The 21,897-nt window shown below is 52.8% G+C and overlaps 1 protein-coding gene across 4 annotated transcripts; it reads right to left on the reverse strand.

Annotated features, from left to right (window-relative positions):
- Positions 1–3: 3 nt before the first annotated feature.
- On the reverse strand, positions 4–21,336 carry LOC117892224 (filamin-B). Of its 4 annotated transcripts, XM_034798323.1 has the most exons (17): positions 21,250–21,333; positions 17,565–17,880; positions 15,343–15,993; positions 14,906–15,211; positions 14,097–14,833; positions 13,778–14,033; positions 13,277–13,618; positions 12,937–13,134; positions 12,412–12,875; positions 11,929–12,353; positions 6,626–7,637; positions 6,341–6,561; positions 4,394–4,542; positions 2,238–4,332; positions 690–2,185; positions 447–626; positions 4–379 (listed from the first exon to the last, which is right to left on the reverse strand). In XM_034798323.1, exons 2-17 carry the CDS (start codon positions 17,799–17,801, stop codon positions 248–250), a joined length of 8,901 nt encoding a protein of 2,966 aa, XP_034654214.1. In that variant the 5' UTR covers positions 17,802–17,880; positions 21,250–21,333; the 3' UTR covers positions 4–247. The 4 variants fall into 4 exon arrangements, with proteins under 4 accessions (XP_034654214.1, XP_034654215.1, XP_034654217.1 ...); XM_034798324.1 differs by lacking the exons at positions 13,277–13,618; positions 21,250–21,333; XM_034798327.1 differs by lacking the exons at positions 4–379; positions 447–626; positions 690–2,185; positions 2,238–4,332; positions 4,394–4,542 and adding an exon at positions 5,074–5,506 and having other exon boundaries at positions 21,250–21,336.
- Between the last annotated feature and the right edge of the window lie 561 nt (positions 21,337–21,897).

A 21,897-nucleotide genomic window follows, 5' to 3' on the forward strand; every position in this document is an offset into this window, starting at 1 on the left:
CGTTAGTCGCCTCGTCAAGTTAGCTATTAAGTTTAGTACAACATCAGCCATCCATCGATCTGTCTGTCTATCTGTCTGTGTGGGTTAGCTATAGCTTAATCGAATATACTACAAAGGGTGTCGGGAATGTGGGGTCTCGTGGCTACAGGGGAGTACAAGTCGAGGCCCGTCGTCTGGGCTGATTGCGCAGCGGTGGCAGCGGACTGATGCCACTGGGGAAGACGATGACGTGATGATTGAGCCGGCCTCATATGCCCTGCAGGAACCTTCGTAGCTCCTCCTCAGTGTCGAAGATCATGACGGGGAACGGGGAGCCCGGCACAAACTCGCCCGCCCACTTCACCTCGACACGATAGTCGCCAGGTTCGGTTGGATCGTACTGGAAACAAATAAAATATGTGTAAGCCATAGGCTATAGGCTCACACTTCATTCATTTCCTTCCTACCTTGCACAGAATGGTGCGATCCTTTTGGCTCTCGCGTTGCATTTCCACGCGGAAAGCGCCCTTGGGTCCGCGCACGCGTACCGTCAGTTGTCCTGCGCCGGCGCCGCGTGTGTCGCAGATGAAACGGGACTGGAATGTGGCAAGCACGCCGTGCTCTATGCCTGGGCCGTACACGCGCACCTTCAGAGGGGAAGAAGAACCATGAGCACATACACAGAATAAATGTTGAATTCCCGCACTCACCTTGCTGGCATCTGGTGCTCCGGCCACCTTCAGGGCAAACGGAGAGCCGGGCACATTCTGGCCGCCATACTTGATGGTCAGCAGATGTCGTCCCGGCTCTTGGGGCTTGATGTTCAGTGTGAATGTGGCATCGCCGTGGTCGTAGAGCTCGCAGTAGGCCACCTTGCGGACACCGGCACAGTGGGCGGTGAGTTCGCCGGGACCCGCGCGCCTCGTGTCGATCCACGACTTGATGTCCTTGCCGACAATGCCGTGGCGCAGACCCTCGCCGGAGGCAATCACCTTGGAGGCGTCCATGGAGGAGCCCACGGCCACTGTGAGCGGACAGCCCTTGACCAGTCGTCCGTTCCACTTAACGGACAGCGTGAGGGTGCCCGTGGTGGACTTTTGCGGCGTGTACGAGGCCAGCCAAATGTTCTCGCTGGGACGGGGCTGCGCCAGGCTGACGGGCAGCGCTGTGTTCTCCTGGCTGGTGCAGAGGATCACCTCCGGTCTGCCAGCCGGCGCATTCGAAGCATCGATGGTGAAGTGAGCCGCCTCGCCGGCTTGTGCGGCAGCCAGTCCGCGGCCCATCAGCTGCACCTTGTCCGCCGCCTGTTGGCCGGTGACAAAGGCGCTTCTCGGGCACTGGGTGATGGTCAGTCCGCTCCAGGTGAGGTCCAGATCGTGCTCACCAGCAGCCAGATTCTCGCCTGTGATGTTGAGGCACATCTTGCCGTCGGACATCTTGTCCACTGGTATCTCGATGCCGTCGATGCTGCAGACCAGCTTGCCCGGTCCCGCGTTCTCCACCTCGAAAATGATGCGCGCGGGCAGAATCAGCCGCCCGTCGTGATCCACCAGCGTGCCCCAGCCGCCCACGGGCGTCACCTTGTTGGACTCCACGCAGCAGATGTGCCAGGGCGAGCCGGGCAAGCTGCCGCGATTGGGACAGCTGGCTCGAATCTCGTACTTGCCAACGGACAGGATGACGTAGGAGATGCGCCACTCGTTGTTGCCCAGCGCCTTGATCTTCGGCTCAATGCGCTCCCCGTACTCGTCCAGCCGTTCGATCTGCACATTCGGCGCAATGGGACAGTAGACCACGAACGAGGCCTCCTTGTTGCGATGGCACACCTCCAGGCCATGGCCAGCGGCTCGGGCATCGTTCCGCACTCCGCTGGCCGAGGCGCTGAAGGTCAGCGGTGAGCTGGGAATCGTCTCTCCGCCGTACATCAGCGTCAGCTTGTAGTTGCCCGGCTGCGAGGGCACAAACTCCACGCTGTAGAGGCCCTCCGACTGCTCGTTGATGAGCACGGGCAGGCTCTGGTTGCTCGGGGAGATGGCGAATGCCTCCAGCTCGGCTGTGCCTGCATTGTCCGTGCGCACGGTGAAGCTGTTGGGGCTGTGCAGCGCCAGCGATTCCTTGCTGACACCCTGGACGCTCACCTTGCTGCTGTCGAAGGACTCGCAGGTGAAGGGACTGCCGGGCAGCGGTTTCGATTGATGGAGAACCTCTGCAAAGGGGAAGATTAGTTGGGATCACAATCATTTATCTTTAGCACTTACCTATGATACATTGTCCCGGCTTGTTGATGCTGAACTCCGCCTGCAGATGCCCGTTCTTGGTCTGGTAACAGCGGACGGGCAGCGCCTGGCCTCCTGGCCCCGACACCACCACATCGAACTCCCTCGCCGGTCGCTTCACTGTGTCAATGGCAAAGGACGTCGTCTTGCCCACTCTCGCTTGGTAGAGACCCAAGCCGCTGACGCTGATCTCCTTCCCTGCGCTGGCTGGCAGCACATTGATCTCCAGGGGCTTCAGCGAGATGGGCACATCGTTGAAGAGGATGCTGATCTTGTGGGGAGCCACGCGAGTGGGCTGATACACAATCTCGTAGACGCCGGCCTTGTTGGGTCCGCGAATGGTGTGCGGCACTTCGGTGGCTCCGCAACGGACCAGCGCGGAGAGATCCCCTTGGCCCGCCTCGTTCAGGGAGACGCCAATGCTGGCCGGACGATGGCAGAATGCCTCTCCCACCTCGGTGATCTTCACGAGCATTGGATCAAAGGCGCAGAGGGTGCGCGATCCAATGTGCTGGCGCGTCTCGCGATCGATGAAGCGCAAAGTGTAGTTGCCCGTCGCATGGGTGCGGAACTCCGCCGTCTGTCGGTTGATGGTGTACGGCACGGACTTGCCATCGGGCGAGATGATCTCCACGATCTGATCGTCGGCGGGGAAGTCAATGGCCGCCAGGCTGCCGATCTGTATGTGCTGCGTGTGCTGTTGGATGTCCACGCGGAAGGGACTGCCGTCGACGGCCACCTCGTTGAAGGTGATGTTCACGTAATGCGGCTCCGTGCTCTGCGGCACAAAGGTCACGTCGTACAGGCCGCGCGCACAGGCCACCACCTCAGCCTTGACCGTGCTACTGTCGGTGGAGACCACGAGCTCCAGGGTGCCCTCTCCCGCCCCAGCTGCGTCCACGCTGAATGTCACAGGAACGCCCAGGGTGGCCGGTCCGTACTGCTGCTCCAGACCGCTGATGCTGACACGCGAGACGTCGAAGACGTTGCAGCTGAACGGGGAGCCATTGATGTGCTGATCGTTCGCTGTGACGCTGATCAGGTGACGCCCCACGGTGCTGGGCCGGAAGGAGGCCGAGTAGCTGCCGCCGTCGTGCTGGCTCAGCTGACAGTGCTCGTTGTCGCCCGACGGTGAGGTGACAAAGATCTGCGGCTCCACGCCCTCGAAGCCCTCCAGCTCGAAGGTGTTGTCCATCTTGACGGCCGCCTGCTTGAGGCACTCGCCCATGGCCATGGCCCGGGGTAGTCCCATCGAAGGCGAAGCGGCTGCGGCTGCAATGTGGCAGCTGAAGGGCGACCCTGGCACGGGATGTCCGTTGAAGCGCACCGACAGCGAGTGGGAAGCCGCCTCCGTGGGCTTAAAGTTCACCTTGAACCGCGCGTTGCCCTCCGACTGGACAAAGTTGGGCACATTCTTGCCATTGACGGCGACGATGATCTCCAGATTGCCAGCGCCCGCCTGGGAGGCGTTGATGCCAAAGCTGACGCTCTTGTTCACCACTCCAGCGCGGATGTCCGTGACGATGACTTTCTCTGCGGAGTAGGCCTTCAGCAGAAAGGGACTGCCCTCGACATGGCCACCGCCGGGCAGGCGCACCTCCACCGAGTGATCGCCCACCTCCATGGGCTCGAACTTGACATTGTAGCCGAGGGCAGCGGAGCCCAGGGGATCGATCTTTACGGGCACACTGCGTCGTGCGGGTCCCAGCACTTCCACCGTCGGTTTGGTGTCCGATTCCACAACAAACTCGAAGAGTCTGCCAACGCTCACCTTGTCCATGGTCTCGGGGGACTGTATGCGAGCTGCGGCAGCCACGCGACAGGTGAACGGGGAGCCAGGCACATCCTGGCTGTTGAAGCGCAGCTCCACGGTGTGGCTCTCGGCCTCGCGGGGCGTGAAGCTGATGGCATACGTGTGCTGGCCCTGGGCCTGAGCCGAAGTCGGCACTCGGCCGCCATTGACAGTCACCTCCAGATTGCCGGGTCCCGCTTGGGAGGTTTCCACGAGGAAGGTGACAGCCTTGCCCACCGTGCCACTGCTCACATTCTTCACCTTGATGGCGCTGACATCGTAGACCTGGAGGAAGTAAAGATTTGCATTAAGTTTATGTAGATTTTGGGGTGGGATCTGAACTCACCTTTGCTGCATAGGGACTGCCAGCTGTGGCCAATCCATTGACCGTCACATTGACACGATGCTCGCCGACGACGCGTGGCACAAATTCCGCCTTGAAGACGCCCTCAGCGGACTGATGCACTTGGGCAGGCACCGACTGGCCAGCAGGTCCTGATTTTCCGTTTGTGTTTTGGGTTTTGTTTTCATTTTTTTAGTATTGATTAATGTTTAATCGATAGTTGATCGATTTTGGTTTATTTTAGTTTCGATTTGCAATTTGCGACGCGGCCGGAAATGAGTTTTGAGATTGGTTTTTGTTTTGTTTTTTGTTTGATTGAAATTGGGCAACGATTTGGGTTGGATTTCGGTCGAATGTGTTGTGTGTTTGTTGTGTTAGTGTTTTGGTATTGAAAAATTTGGAAAAATGTTCACTCGATTAGTAAGTAATTGGCATTAGGTGGAGGAGACTTTCAAATGGGTCTGCTTTGTGGTTAGTTTTGTGTTCGAGTCATTCACTTGGAGTTGCAGTTAGTCGTGTAAAGATTGTGCCAGAAAAGGTTAGTTAGGAGACTGATAGATGGCATGGACTGTAGATACTTAAAGTAGATAAAGTAGATAGATAAATCAGTAATTCCCACACTCGAATCTGTACACGTTGGAGGAGCTAAGAGTCATTCCTGCTGAATGGAGACACACAACCTAAAGGGGTCTTGGCTTACGTTTGATTGCAACCAGATTTTTATTATTATTTAGATCCGCGTAATGCTACAGAGTATAATCGGTATCAGTAATCGGTATCAGTAATCAGTAGGGAGGAACGGATTAGTATACAATCGGACATTAGTAAATACTCCATTATATTTATCATTTTTCATTGTTAATCATAATAAGTATGTTGTGGGTAGAGCGACACTCTTTGGGGTGTTATTTGTGTGGGGTTTTTGTCGGACTGTTAGCGGAAGAGTGTAAGTCATGGGTCACAATATATACACCTGCCAAAACGGAATGTACACATTGGATATTAGGTAGGGGGGAGAGCTCGGAGGGAGCTCAGTATTGGTATAGATAATAAAGGTAAGTATATGCCATATAATGTATATATATGTAATAGTCTAGTACAAAAGATTTCGCCGTCCTGAAATATATAATACAGAATATAAAAGTGAGCAAAATTATAACAACAAAAAGAGGGAAACAAAGCAGAGACACACACAGAGAGAGAGAGAGAGAATCAAATTACACACAGAAGGAGAATTAAGATTTAAAGTAAAGCAGCAGCTGAATGGGGGGGAATCTGCTAGAAGCTGCTTGTCGAACTCGGACAGTCCCAGAGGGAAGAGCACGGTCTACGGTTAAGCGAATGATAAATGTGTCGCATAATTACACACGCAACGGGTGGGGGGAATACATATGTAGCTACTGCGGATGTACATACGAGCAACTCATAAATTCAGTCTCTAAATGGGCGACTGGCTAACCCACAACACAGCAAAATACAGGTGGGAGGTGGGTGGCATGCATGAGAGTTTTCCACAACAATTTCCGCTCATACAAAGTGCAGCACAATGAGGCAAGGGGAGAGCATCGAGAGAGGGTCAGGGCTATGTGCGTGCTGCTGGAAAATGTGCTGTTTGTATGTGAAAGTTTGTGAGATGCGAAGATACAAAGATACCACAGATACGAGACACACACACAGATACAGGATGTACAGTTACAGTTACAGTTACAATTACAGTTGCATGAGATGTACATTGAGATGCAAAATTGAAACCAATCGAATGCGAAAACATTTAGCCAAACGAGCAATTAAATTACGAATCTTAGGACTAGAACTAAAACCGAATGCGGCAAACACATACACAGGCAGGTGGCAATGAATGTGTGTGCAACATGGAGGGGAGGGGAGGGGAGAGGAGAGGGAGAGACCTCACGGGAGTGGCAGCAGCTACTGGCCCACCGTCTTACATACCTTCCACATTGACCTCAATGTCTTCCAAACGGCCGCCGTTGTGATTGATTACAAAAGAATTGGTCTGGTGCACGGGTCCAGGGCCACCGAGCGACACTTGTGGCCCGGCCACGCCCCCACTGATGCCCACCGTTATGGGGCACCCGGGCACGGGCATTTTATTAAAGGACACATTAATCGTGTGCTCACACGACTCGGTCGGCACAAACGAAACGGAGAATCTGTCGAAGAAGAGAAATCAAATGAGAATCGATTCAGGGGTAATCCATTCTGCTCTCTGCTTACCTTGCACTGCCTTGCGGATGCACCTGCGTGGGTATATTCTGTCCCTTGGCGGAGATTGTTATCTCCAGGTTACCCTCACCGGCATCGCCCGCATCGACGGTGAACTGCACGGGTCGGCCCATGGTGCCGCGCGAGACGCTGCCCACGACCACCTTGCTGGCGTCGTATGACTTGGCCAGGAAGGGTGTGCCCTGCACGGCGAACCCATTGTACTCCACATTTATCGAGTGCCCGCCGACGCTGGTGGGCGTAAATTCGGCCGTAAATCCGGCATGGATATCGCCCGTGACTCGGACGGGCAGCTCCCCGAGGGGACCGCGCACGCTGACTGCCAGCTCGGCGGCGCCGCCTCCGCTGACGGTGATGTGGAAGGAGGAGGGCCGGTTGACGGGTATGAGCTCCAGATTGGTGAGATTTAGGAGGACGCGCGAGGTGTCCGCCACGGCGCAGACGAAGGGACAGCCGCGCACCGTTTCGCCGTTGAACTTGATGTCTATCAGGTGGGACTTGGCCTGCTCTGGGGTGAAGGAGACCAGGCAGCGACCGCCGCCCACAACCTGGACGTGGTTCGGGACTTCGCCCTCGTTGATGGATATCTCCAGCTGTCCCTCGCCTGCGGCACTCGCGTCCACGCGGAACTGGCACGGCTGGCCGACCACTCCGCCATTCACTTCGGTCACTTGGATCAGGCTGGAGTCGTAGACCTTGGCGATCAGTGGGCCACCAGCTATCTTTGTGCCATTGATGGACGCATCGATGACGTGCGTGCCCACCTCGGTGGGTACGAACTCGATGCGTGCAGCACCATTTGCCGCCTCATGGGTGACTCTGGCATTCAGCTTTGACTTGTTTGGGGTCAGCACTGTTGCCACGCACTCGCCCTTGCTCAGGCTTTGTCCAGGAGGCGGCAGTATCTCAAAAACCGCCGGCGTATTGGCGGGCACAAGGCGTGTGGATTCGCCCAGAGCGGTTAGGCCGGGTGAGGACATGATTTCAGCGTGCCACGGTGAACCTGCAACATAAAGAGACAAGAAATTGCCATAAAAAACGATGGAAATTGTCAATTCAAAGAGCTAATAAGGTCAGTGCTGCACTTGACCCACAAAGACGGTCGATTGGAATGGTTTCGATGGAGATTTAACTACTGTAATCAGCTGCAATCTGCGGCAGCAATCTGCTGCTGCAATCTGCAAAATGCAAATCACAATCTGCCAACTGCTGGAGTGCCCCTCGGCACACCTTGGGGCTGGCTGGCTGGCAAGGTTTCCGCTGCGACTTTGCATTGTTTCTCGCTTGCCTCCTCATTATAATTGTCGCAATCTTCATCTGTGCCGCCTCGTTGCCAACGACAAGTGCGTATCTGTGCTCGAGTATCTGTATCTGTGTTACGAGTGGGGCAAGCAGGCAGTGGCAGGCAGCGACATAATTTGCCAAAGCTAGTTCAGTGTTTAGGAATGTTTCGAAACGTTGCAGGCTGGCTAGCTAAATGCCTCATTAAATAGTTGAAGGAGCCCCAATTGACGCGGCAGAGATTGGCAATGGCCAATTGGTTCGTTAAATGTTTGTTTGTTTACGGCCACGCCAGACACAGTGGCAGAGGAGTGCTCTGCCTGCCCCACGAGATCTCGCAGCGGAATGTTCATTGGACTCGACGGACACAGAGTCTCTGCCTCTGCCTCTGTCTCCGTCTCTGTTTTGTTTGCTGCTGCTGCCGGGCGTTCAAATTTACTTTTGTTTTGCAGCAACTTTCCATCCATTTCTCTTTTTGCAATTGTTGCACTTTTCCTTTTAGCGTTCGCAGTCGTTGCCGCTGCAGCCAGCCACTTTTTTATGGCTTTTCCATGAAAATTGCCACAACGGCCAGGCGTCAGTTCGATGGAAAAAAAAAATCAAACTGTTGCGCTGCTGTCTGTCATACTTGCAGCTACAAAAAACACAAACTCGCTTTGACTTCCACAACCCATTGGCTTGCGCAAATCGTTTAACTTGGGACTTTGTCTCTCCATCCATCTGTCCTATCCCTGGGAAAACTTTTACGACTTCTGTTTGCCCAACCAAAAAGAAACCGAAAATTGTGTCGGCAAAAAACAGAGTGTCGCTCCTCCTCCTCCTCCTCCTCCTCCTCCCCTTCCTTCTTGCTCTTCCTCTTCTGTTTGCGCCTAGCACTTTGGCTGAATGGTTCTGCTGGCTTTACTGTTCTGCCAATCGGGGCCATCATTAATCAGTTATCGCATACACATAACTCTATTCATGGCCAAGGGGATGGCTGGCTGGCTGGCTGGCTGGTTGTGCTATGCAAAAATAGTTACAGTTAGCCGACCGCCAGCAACTACACTGAGCGAAAAAAAAACTAAACTAACAGGGAATTTGTGTGCACTCTGTGATTGAGAGACTGCTAGACTCTTCTCTCAGTGTAGCTGACAGCAAGTAAGAGTTTTGCCTGCTCGTTAATTAGATTCACTTGACTCTGGCTCACTGCCTGCTGCCTGCTGCCTGCTGCTTTTCCGCCAGTTCTCTCCCCATGCTGGCCAAGTGCAAGAGCATCTGAGAACCGACTAACCCACAGCTGGGCTACTCCTGGGGCCGTGCGCTCGCTCTGCTGGCCGGTTTCCCGGACCGAGTGCTAATCGCTGCGCTGAGTTGTGGCATCGACAGAGGCTTCCCAGTGGCCAGAGAACAAGTGCAGCCTAGCTATGTAGCTCCCAACGTGGTTATTCAATCTGCATATACATATGCAGCTGTCTGTATGTAGGCATTGGGGTTCTGTCTCTGTCTCTGTCTCTGACGCTGCGGTTACGTGACTAGCAATAGAGATGCCCGTTAGGATGGCCTGCAGCTGTCTCCTGATACTGGCTGACCGTTAAACTGAAATATTTTTCGTATGTTACAAAAGAGGATTTACGTTTTTGTGGCTGGTTCTCTTGTGCTGGATTCTGGCTGGACTGGGCAGTGCAAGATTGTCGTTTGTGTGTGTGTCGGGGAATTGGAATCGATTTCGATGTCGATGTCGTAGAACGCGTGCGGCAGACCTTTTTTCTTTTGTTAAATTAAATCACAAGCGTTGGGCGGCACGTCTGAACTTGAAAGAGTTGAAAATGAATTTTGTGTGTGTGTAACGATTATGTCAGCGAGTTGTAAATGAATTATTTTTATTTTATTTTATTTATTTATGGTAAACACGAGCACTGCACTGCGTTGTTCTTTTTATGTTTTAGGCGCTGCAATCAGAAGTTCAACAAGAGACACAACAAATAAATATAAAACAGTTTCAAGAATCTGCGGAACGATGCACAAAGTGGCATCGCGGCACGATCACCGATTCGGCGCACGTTTTAATCGCGTTTTTCCACGACCCGCGACGCGATTTCATTTGTTTAAGTTTATTTATTTTTCGTTTCTTAATATATTTATCACTTTAATCGGGCTACGGGGCTGCCAGAGAGGTTGACGAAAACAAAAACCAGTTAATGCCGCTCTCTGCTGTTGTATTTATGTACGAGTACTTTCAGCGTTTTCGACAATTTTCGTCATTAAATTATGCGCGACTCGCGGCAGCTGCCAGCGAGGTTTCACTTTGGCTGAAGCTCATAAAAATCCCAAAGAGTCGAGCTGAGCTCGGGAAGTGGGAATGTGTGCCAATATGTTGGGCCGCGAGGGAGCGGAAATGGCCATAAGCGCTGGGGTAAAAGCCTGCCTGCCCGCCTGTCCCATTGGAGCCGGGGAGAGCTGCCAAGAGACAGACGGGTGTGGCTGCTCATTGTTAAACAAAAAACTAAAGAAAGAAACGGAACGAAACGAAACAAAACCCAAACGAAAACGAAAATAAATACACACACACAGATGTAAATGTGTATATTCGTGTTGGTGGAAAGTGGCCGACGTGGCCAAGAAATTGCAATCTCCGTAGGGATCGCTCGGATCTCTCGCGCATACCTGTCGCTGAACCCTGTCACTGTCGCGCCCTCCTCCGCATACCTGACTGACAACCTATCCCAACGGGTTTCAGCTGCAGCCAAAGGAAACCCACCGCTCCGTCCGCTCCATCCGCACTTCCCTTAGCGCTTGGCTTTGATTTCCGCCTGCAGCGAGTTACACACCACCACCAGTGAGGCATGCAACAAGTGCGCCTTGAACCACATACGAGTACGAGTGCGAGTGCACAGCGAAAAAATGTATCTGCGCGCCTTTGACAGCAGCTTAAGTTGCAGTTGCAGTGGCAGTGGCTGTGGCTGTGGCAGTCTTGCTTGTGGCAAAGAGCGAAACAAAATGGCTGCCCCTTTGTCATCGCAGATAAATTGCACTCGGGGAGACAGTTTTCTTCGCATTATTGATTTGGTCTAGGCAAAACGCAGGCAAGCAAACAGGCAAACAGTCAGGCAGGCAGCGAGCCAGCCAGTCCCGTGCCCCGCCTGTGCTGGAATGCCTGAGCTTAAAGGTTCATTAAACTGGTTTTCGTTCGCCCTGGCAGCAGCGTTCGCCCCACACAAAACGAGAGACCCCAAAAACAGAGAGTGGAGTGGCAGCGGCAGCGGAGACGTCCGCATTTGATATTAGCATATTTCTTTGGCTTAGAAATCTCACACGGAATCTTTTCGTTTCGCTACACATTCCACAACACACATTCTGTATCCACTCTGTTCTTTTCTCTCGGCCAAACTGTTGTTTCTTTGTCGGTTTTTTCGGTTTTTGTTTTGAGCCTAACACAAACAGTTCTTCGCATTTTTCTTAGGCACTTTTTCCGTGTGTTTCTTGCCAATTTTAGCTTCACTTGCGTTGCGTTTTGTTCCGTTTGCAATGCGATACGATCCGATCGTGGTTAACTGCGCCGCCGACGTGTCAGATTCGTTTCAAACGCGAGCTGTGACTGCCAACGCGACTCTGGTTCGGAGCGCCAGCAGCCAGCAGCTAGCCAGCCATTGAGCATCCGCCCGAAACCCGTCAGGCAGGTAGCAGCCAAGCATTCGCTGAGCGCGGCAGAGCGTAAAGCGAACGAAAGATCACGGTAGGTGAGCACACGTGAGAGCAACTCTGGGCAGCGAGAGCGGATTCCAAAGAGAGTAAGCAAGGGAGAGAGAGGCTTTTATGCTCTCACGACATGACTCTAGTGTTGTGAAATGTGCAGGGCATACTTTTATGCTGCGCATTTAATGTTATTTCTGATTGCTACTTTTTTCAAGCTGTGCCCTCCCCTTCCGCATTCCGCCGATCAGCTTCCATCACTCATCCATCCGCATATGACCATCATTATGACCACAAATATAGACAATCCGCCCACAGACTCTGAACTTAAATTATAAACTCACCTGGAACTGTTTCGCCATTGAAGGTGATCTGCACAGTGTGCGTTCCATGCTCGTGCGGTGTGAAGCTGGCAATGAATCGTTGTCCGCCCAGCGAGCGCACCGAGGAGGTGACACGCCCGCCATTGACCAGGATCTCCAGGTTGCCAGAGCCGGCCTTTGATCCGTCAATCTCGAACTCGACGGGTCGGCCAATGGAGCCATTTGGTATGTCTTGCACTCGTATGGCCCTAGCACCCGTTGCATTGCCGTCTATGGGTCGAAATCGAGAGAGCGAACTGTAGCCATAGCCGGGAGCAGGCAGGGGACCGTGTCCGTTGCTCTCGGTCACAACATGCTCGCTGGACTCCTTGACGGTCTTCGTGTAGCCGCCAGACTTGTCCGTGTACGTGTTGTTCGAGTGTGACTTGACTGTGATGGCACTGGGTCTGCAATAGAACGAACATCAATAAGGATTCCAGCTGGATCTCTTCAGCCGCCACTTACTTATAGCGTTCTGCGGTGTCCGGAGAGTCTCGACGGTAGTCCGACTGTTGCTGTTGCTGTTGTTGCTGCTGCTGCTGTTGTTGTTTTTGTAGAGCGAATTTGTTGTACTGCGTATTGCGGTGCGTCTCGTGGTCCAGGTCGGGGCGGTTGTATTGCAGTTCCGTGTTCAGCTGCGTCTCGGTCATGTTCGCCAGCGATTCGAGCGAATTGTGCGAGAGCATGTGCTTCGTCTTGTTGATCACGTCCCAGCTGTCGCGCCTGGCCGATGCCGGCTTCATCGAGGACACCCTCACGTTGGAGGAGTGATCGATGCGCGGCTCAGGGGAGCCCGTGCGACGCAGTCGCTCAGCAGTGCCATACAGCGAGGGACTCGCCCGCACATTGGAGTCCGTCACGTAGTTCGAGGATGACTTGTAGGTCGAGGAGCTCGACTTTTCCACGGTGCGCGTTGTCTCATAGCCATTCTGGGGAGCAGGAAAGAAGTCAGAGGATCATTCAGGTATACCCAAGAGGTGTGCTACTAACCTTGTTCAAAGTGCTGGTCACTGGACTGCCCATGCGATGGGTGGCCGTCGTGATGTAGGCGCTGTTCGGGGAGTAGCGCTGCACAGGCGAAACGGAGGCATGCCGGGGACTGCCGCTCAGGTTGCGCGTGGAACTCTCAAACTGATTCGATGTCTTGATGGTCAGCGGACTGTGGGTGTGCATCTCGCTGGACCGTGTCTGTGGGAGGAGAGAGCAGAACAAACAGATAAGTGGAAGTTCTAAGCGGGGAGACTTCACACACAGCTGGCAAGAGACATTTTCCCGGTTTACGGATTTGGATTTTGGATTGGGGACTTTGAAACAAACAAAATTTAGTTACATTTAGTGTGGGACTAGGTATTGGACTAAGCGAGCTGGTCATTGTGCTGGTCAGCTGCTGGTGCCGCTGCTGCTGGTAGCTGTTGCTGCTGCTGCTCTGGCTCTCGCGCTCTTCGCGCGGAGGCGTCAGCTTGGGCTTGGCCGCACCGCGCCGCTGGCTGTACAGCTCGTTCTCCTTGTCGTAGTAGTAATCGTTCTTGGTGGAGCTGCTGTTGGAGGTCTTCGAGTCGCGACGCATGCCAGTGGGACTCTCCGTGTACAGGTCGGCGGAGTTGAGGTACTTCACCGTCGGCGAGCCGCTGATCGGAGGCGCGGGCGGAGGAGTGGATGTGTGGCGGTTCTCCTGTCGAATGTAATGTTCAGTGTGTGTGTTCGGGGAGGGACAAGGGTTTAGTGTTAGTCGTGGGTTAGCCAAAACGTTCAATTTCGATGACGTGTGCCAGGGAAGCGTTAGCCACAGAGCCCGTGCCGCATGCATACTCTACTCGTCCCGTTCACTCACCTCGCTCTCCCGCTTATAGTACCTGGAGCTGGAGCTGTGGTAGTCGGTCGTGTCCAGCTTGGGCGAGTACTGCGGCGAGTAGCTGTTGGTGCGCTCTGCCGCATTGTGGCGCGACAGCGAGGCGTTGCGGTAGTCGTTGTGCCGTGCGTTTGTCGTCGAAATGAAATGCATCGAAGGACTCTCCGAGCGATGTTTGCTCTCATGCAGTGGGCTGCTGCGCGTCTTGCCCGAACGTCCCTTGGTGCCCACGCGCATGCTGCAAGCACAAAAAAGGTTAGCAAATCATTCAAAAACCCTTTTGCATCCATCAGATACTCACATGAAGGGCGAACCCTTGACATCGTAGCCATTGAAGTAGATATAGACGCGGTACTTGCCGTTCTGGCGCGGCATAAAGGTCACTCGGTACTTGTTCTCGACGATCTTCTCCACGGAGCACACCAGCGAGTGCTTGTCGTGGACAATGTCCACGTGAAGCTCTCCGGAGACACCCACACCGCGAGCATCCACCTCGAAGGTGTGGGCACGCAGTGGCATGGCGCCATCGAGGCCGTGCACGGACACGCCGGAGGCATCGAAGACGGCGCAGGTGAAGGGTCCGCCCTGGATGTGCCTGCCCTGGTAGGTGATGGCTATCTCCCAGATGCCAGCCTCGTCCGGCTTGAATATGGCACTGTGTCCCTCGTCGATCTTCTTCAGCGGACAGTTGTGGGAGATGCCAGTGGGGGAGACGGCTGTGACGAGAATATCCTCCGTCTTGGGTGCGCCCGTGGCGTTGACCAGCACTTCCACGAGGCTGCCCAGGGCACAGGGTGCCATGCCGGGTGGCGCCACCTGCAGCTGGCGGGGCAGAACGCGGAAGAAGTGGCCCCCCAGGCTGTCCTCGCCAATCTCCACCACAATTTCGTGCATGCCGTAACGTTCCGGCACGTAGACTCCTTCGCCATGGGCATTCAGGCGCACGGGCTGACCCGGCTGGCCGGAAGGCGGCACCACATGGCAGCGCACCGAGCTCAGGCTGATGTCCCGCGACATTACATCGATGCGGAAATGCGTCTGCGTGTGAAACAAGCATTAAGCATTAAGCATTAACGAACGCCATTCCATTCCCTTTTATGCATGACTCACCGGCTCGCCCACGCGTCCGGATGTGCTCTCCAAATAAACGTTGACCAGGTCGGAGAGTGGCGGACGTGGGGGCACCCACTGCAGATTGGCCGCGTATGCCATGATGCCCAGATGCTCCACTTCCGGGGTGGCCATGTCCTTGGCTGTGAGAATGGGCTGCACGCCCAGCTTGGCCCCGGCATCCACCGCCTTGCGTATGTTGTTTTCGTAGTGAAAGGGATCCGTGCTGAGCTTCTCCGGCGCTGGCGCCGACCCACCCAGACCCTTGATGATTTCGCACATGACGCGTCCATCATTCCAGTCCGTCTGTGCGGCGAAATGAGTGAAGATTCCAATTAAAATGCAATTAACAACAAGAAGCCAGATGCAGTGTTGTAAAGGCTTGCAGCGGGCAGTACTGTAAAGCGGCAGCCTTGCGATAGTATCGCACAACTCACCGTGAAATTCTTGACTGGATCTTTGACCTGCGTGTTTACCCAGCGCATGGTGGCGTTGTAGCCAGGTCCGCCGGGCTTCATGAAGTACGAGAGGTAGGTCATGCCCGACAGCTCGTCCAGCCAGGGCGAGGCCAGGTACTCCGGCTCGAGGACCTTGGGCACATTGAACTCGCGCTGCGCCAGGTTCATGGCATTGGTGCAGTTTCGCACACTCTGACTAGGATCGAGGCTGCGCCAGTGCGGGAAAAGGCCCGGCTGGCAGTAGTCCAGCAGCGCGGCCAGATTGACGCCGCTGTTCCAGTCGGTCGTCAGGTTGGTGATCTTGCAGTCTGGCAGTGCTGCCTGGAGCCAGGCCAGCATCAGCTTGCGGGGCGGGAACTTGCTGCGTCCGATCTGGTAGCGCACAATCAGCGACCAGATCAGGCCGAGAATCAGCTTCACGTTCCCATTGATGATGTCCACATTGCCGATGTTCACCAGCTTGATGTGGTCCGCCTCGATCGACTTCAAGGCCGTGGTGGCATTCTCCAGATAGTGATGCTGGTTGGCAGGCCGCCGGTTCCAGGAGGGTTTCAGCGGTCGCGTTTGCAGTCCCTCCACGAGGGCGCACAGGCAGGTGCCATCGCAAAAGTCCGTTGCCCAGTCGTGGACCTGAGAAAAGGAGAAACGGTAAAGAGTTTCCACGCTCATTAGCTCTGTGTGTGACGCCCTCCCGTGTGCCTCTGTTCGCCTCACCCTGCCTAATGAGCAATCAGCTACAACATATACACACGACTCGTGGCCCACTTTACAAGGTGAACCGCCCAAGCACGGGCATGGGAACACACACTCCTCATGCTGCTACAATCTACTCGGCACCAGAGACAGGCTTTCTCCGTATGCTCCGGCGCCCGGTGCAGCCAATTGTGAGCGATTTTAAGCATTTGACATAAAGCTTTTTATCTGCTCACTGTCAGCATTCAGCCCCACAGGCGGAGAACCCAAGCCCAACCCAACCCAAGACGAAGACGAAGACAATCGCGTGTCTGTTGCCGTTTGTTTGTGCCACGGAAAATATTCATTGGATGCCATAAAAATCTTGCACAGAGCTCAACCGCCAGGCATTGTGCGCAGCTCTCCAACAAGCTGAGGTGCTGCTGTTCTCTCGGAATTTACTTTAAATTTTGAAGATGCGCCTCTTACCCTTACCCCTATTCCCTGTTCTCTATGCAAAGTCTGTGGGCAGCGCCTCTTGTTTGCTTTTTATGCACATGTCATACAAAGTTGATTGCAATTTCATTTGTCATAAACTCGCACCAGAATATACTCGCACTGATGGAAGGTTGAAGGTGGAGTGGTGTTTGGTGTTTGCTACAAATAAATGCTCTGTCGGCACTCTCCATTTGGCCGGGTGACCCGAATAGACCGGGCATAGTCCCGCGTTGCCAGCTCTCAATTAGCGCTGTTTACACTCCGAATACTGCTTGGGGTCTTCAGCCTTGCCTTGCGCATCTCGTATTTATTTTGGCCAACAAATTATGCGAGAAACTCGAAAATTCAATCTCGGACAAAAGCTAAAGCTTGTAGCTTGTTTTTGTGTAACTGGTAATGGGGAATACATTGATGCGTCTTGGCCTTGGCATTCAGGCCCCCAAATATGGTCGGCTCGAGTTGGGGTTGTTGTTGTTTGTGCGTAGCTTGGCGTGTGAGAAAATCATTCGAACTGGCGGACTGACTGCCAGCAGTCATATAATTGACAAATGCAATGCATTGTGGTCCGTGTACACTTGGAATTATTATAATTGTAATCGCTCACAGCTCATAGCTCAGGCTCACAGCTCCCCTCTCCATTGAAGTCGCTCGCCAGCGTGGGCGTGCGGGCTGAGCTAAGTTTTATGAGTCTGGCCATTTAAGGCGACTTACGGAAGAGCTCAGAGCTCCAGTTGATAATTCGGATTGACGCTTTGTCACCTGCCCAAGCGTGGCCGCGGAGTCTCGACTTACACAAGTCTGAATTCACTTTCAGCTTGATCGGCGATCATCGATACGCCATCAGCGATCAGCGATCAGCGATCAGCATTTCCCAGGCCCTGCTCCGGCAGCCATGCGATAGTTCTACATACCTAACTATCCCCCTCCAACTAGCTCCATTGAATTGGTAATTGTTTTTGCTCGCTTGATCGATCAGCCAGAAAGGCAGAAAGTGTTGCATAACCAGACACTGACCGACTGACGGAACTCACCTGCATTCCCGTCTCGCGCAAGTGCTCGTTGACCCAATTGCGGAAAGTGTTCGCCTGGATCTCCACCCATAGGTCCTCGTTGCCGCGGATATTCATGCCCTTGGCGGCGGTGCCCTCGGGGCTGCGGGCCACCAATCCCGCGTGGGTGATCTTCTGCGTCTCGGTGCTGCCATCGTTGTTGTGCTTCAGCAGACCCGCGTGCGTCACCTTGGCGCCCTTTATGTCTTTGACGTCCATCTTCTCTCGCTCTTCTCTCGCACTATCGCACTTCACTTTTTCTTTCCATGCATAGGAGCTATGAGCTATGATCTGTGCACTAAACGATGAAATATGAATGAATATTTATTGATTAGACGCGACTCGACAACAAGTAAGTTTCAGTTTCGTTTGCACACGTTCGTGGCGCAATGGGAACTGATCGGAGCGCTCGGAGCTGGCTCTCTGGCCTGGCCAAAACAAACCATGACGTCATGCAAAGCTCAAAGCTCCAACGAGAGCGAAGAGAGTCGAAAAATGTTGTGGGCTCATGTGCGAATATCTCTGAATCTGAATCTGAATCTGGCTATAAAGCAAAACTGGTTTCGTCAGCTCCAAGCTCGAAGCGCTCCAAAACGAAGCGAGCGAAAAGGAAAATTGAATACTCCGACTGCGACTGCGAGTGCGAGTACGAGAGTACAACACCACAAAAAACATACAAAAAAGAGTCTGAAAAATAACAGAAATCACTTAGTTTGGAATTTCGCCGCAATACACAAACAGACAATCCGCTGGTGGGCAGAGTGCCAGCCCCATGTGCCTGTACAGGTAAAATCTTTCACAAAAGCCAGTCCAGAAGGCCGCCAAGGTTTGCTCAGTGTAAACGTGGGAGCAGCCGCTGCCACTGCTGTCGCTGCTGTTAATATTATTAACAATAAAAGTGGCGGCTAGTAATGAAATCTGCCACAATCAATTGCCAATTGTTTGCCTGTTTTCACTTGTCGCACTTTTACCCTAACAATTTGCGCAAACTGAAAGTTGCTTTGGCTCCCCTCCCACACGAGAGATTTCTGTTTGGATTTCTGCATTCTTGGCCGAAAGACAACGAGGCGTCAAACTGCGTCTGGCAGACTTAATTGTAGGAAATCCGGTTAGCACTCAAATGGCCATAACCACAGCCAAAGCCGCGCTATGATATACATGTCCAAACACCAGTTCTGAGTCCGTGGCTTTATGCAGATTTCCAAATACTATTTATTGACTGGCAAACAAATCAAACTGTTAACCCCCATCCCCAGATGACATCACTCTCACTCATCTCACACTCGAATCTCGGATGAGTTCGCCTTTACGTGACACTGGCCCGGAGAGTACGTAATTGCGTTGCCTGAATTGCATAAATTAACGAGCGAGCAGCCTGGGACTCCGACTTATGAGTGATCCCCCGATCACTCTGATGTCATCCACGAGCACTGACACTTGGCATTGGCAATGAACCTAATTAGTTGCAGCCCGAAGCACTCGACTCGACTCCACCTCACTCTCGTGTTCTATATTCAGCTCGGACAAGGTCATGGGAATGGGAATGAAAATGGGAATGTCGCTGACGCACTGACCGCCTGCCTTTGTTTGGCTATTTACACAGTTGGTCAACTTCGCTTCCCTCCGATCTACTCCCCTGCCATCCCCACTTGAGAGGGACAGCAAACAAACAAGGAAAAGTGTTAACATCGTTTTGTCGTGACTAAAATGGGTAGAAGAGGGCCAGCCAGGCGGCAACACACCTAGTTTAGGGCATTACGTAATGCCCAAACATTCAACGATATAGCGTCAGCGTCAGAGTGTTGCATTGCCAAATCTATAAACAGTACAAATATATCTTTATTCGAGGTATATCATAGAATGAGCTGCGCACGTAGGTGTCTGCTGGTATTTTGTACACTTTTCGATTTGCTTGCTGTCCGAATAAATATTTCATATGTTGTTGTTGTTGCTTGTGCCTTGCCGAAACCCCTACACAAATCTGTCGTTGTTGTCGTTGTCATCTGGCAGCCACAGCCACCCACATGTCGTGGTTCAACGCCTCGTTCTAGACGTGGGTGCGATCTCAAGTTTGATTTTTGCCAAAAGCCAACAGCCAACAGCCAACCAACAGCAACACCAACTGGTCATTGATTTGTGAATGACTTGCTGGGGGATTTTGAGAGCTACAACTCAGTTAAGAAATGCTGCTGCTGTGGGAATATATTTTTTGGTAAATATTCTACGACAACGTCATTAAGTTTGAAATATCAGAGACCAGCCAGAACCATAATTACGATGATGAATGGATCAGCCAAGAGCTATGCTTAGACATTCTGGAATTGAGTTTTCCATGCCTAGAGAACGGAATGTAATTCTGTTAGATCTTTTTGTTTTTCTCTGCTGCCTAAGTCTGCTTCCTGTTGGCCCAAACACATGCCAAATGGCTGGGGTTGGGGAGGGGGGCCACGCCTTTGCAGTAAATGGTGTCTCATTAGGGCATGATTCCATGGAACGAGCGTTGGCTTTTGGCAACATTTATGGCTAGCTGTTCATCATACATACATATGTACATATAGAAAACCCTCCAAGCGATGCACGGTTTGGGTCTTGGCCAAGTTTGTGTCTTCAGTCATTTGATTAATGCCGTTAGGCGTCGCCAAAGCGCAGCCAAGCCTTGCCTGCCTGCCTGTGTCTGTGCCCACATTCTGGGTGTCTGCGTTCTATTGTTTTTTAATTTTTGCTCATTACTTTTGCTACGTTTATTCGCTTAAGAGCCTGAAAAGGTTGCCAGAGAGTCGGTCTTCCGCTCGTGCCAGCCAAAACTTGAGAGAAAACCAATCGAACAGCGGAAAACCAGATTCAGATTCCGCGGCAAGACTCAAGACTTGTAGCCAGAGCCAGACTTAGACTCAGACTCAGATTCAGATTCGCTTTCGGTTTTTGTTTTCGCTTCTCCGCGCATTCGCCTTATTATGCAATGGGCTAGGCCCAGCCCAGCCCGTCCAGCTATCTGTATAATTCCGTTGGACCACGAGACCCCACGCCCCCCGCCGGCGACTTTTAGTATTTATGAGTACGCGATTGTGGGCTAGTTTTTGGCCGATTCGCACGCCATGCTCCAGCCGCCGTTGCTCCACTCCGAGCCATTCACGTGTTTAGCACAAATTCCACACCGAAAAAGATACGAATGCGAATGCGAATACGAATACGAGTATCAGCCTCTAATTTAAGCAGCAGCTCAAAATTAGAACACTCAAGTCCGCCACGCCACACGGCAGGGCACCCCTCGGAATGGTCTCTCTCGCTCGGAGCGAACGGAACAACAAAGTCAAAGCGGAATAAGCGAACGAAAAAAAAGAATTAAAAATTAAACACAAAGCAAAGAGCGAGACACATGAAGATCCATAAAAAAATGTAGTTAAGATGAACGTTAGACAGCGCGGCAGGCAGGGCAGGGGAGGGGGTCGGGGGAGAGTGACGCGGCACTGTGCGATCAAAAGTTATTAAAAAGTCAGAGGGGAGGGGAAGACGGCACAAATATGCGCATTCCATTACATACACACACACACACACACAGACAGTACAGTATACATGTACATATTATGTACGTATGTATGCATGTACATATGGATAGTGTCTCGGATCTTGTTGGGTTTTTGTCTCCCTTTTGGCACTTGTTGCTTACACTTCGATTCGTTGTGGGTGTGTGCGGGGGGAGGAAACGCGCGGGGAGGTTAGCGATCAAATTTGAAAACACGTCCAGCGCGCACGAGTGGCTCACAATGACTAAAAATTGGCAGCTCCAGCGCTCCAGCCGCTAGCTTCAAGATCCACTGACTGCGCTTCCAGTCGCGAGCTTTTCAGCCTTCCAGTGGAAGCGGGAATTCGGTGCTCGAAGCTGCAATGGAACGAACCTCGCTACGTCATCGTTTCGTGCCCGATCTTGTCTTGTTTTGCTTGCCAGCTTTGTTAGCACTTTTGTTTTGGGCTCTCAATTCTCATTTCTCGATTCGCTCAGCGTGGTTCGGGTTCGAGTTTGGGTTCGGCTTTCGGGTGCCGTCTGTCCAGGTATTTCGAGGTTCGTTCTCGAGCCGTTTAATGGACTCTTCCGACTACTCAAGCAGCTCGTTAATTGCAGGCGTCGCAACGGCAGCGCAATGCGATGAGTGTGTGGTTTCCACGTTTCCACTGTTGTAATTGAACAATTTTGCGGCTCTTTCTCAGATCTCATTGATTACGACACGCAGCCCCAATCGATCGTTGGATAGATTCCCCGCACCATAGAAAATACACAACAAGTTTGTTCATATCTTAAGAATGTTTTTTGTTTTGT

The sequence above is a fragment of the Drosophila subobscura genome, chromosome E (assembly GCF_008121235.1).
Source record: "Drosophila subobscura isolate 14011-0131.10 chromosome E, UCBerk_Dsub_1.0, whole genome shotgun sequence".
NCBI classification, from domain to species: Eukaryota; Metazoa; Arthropoda; class Insecta; order Diptera; family Drosophilidae; genus Drosophila; species Drosophila subobscura.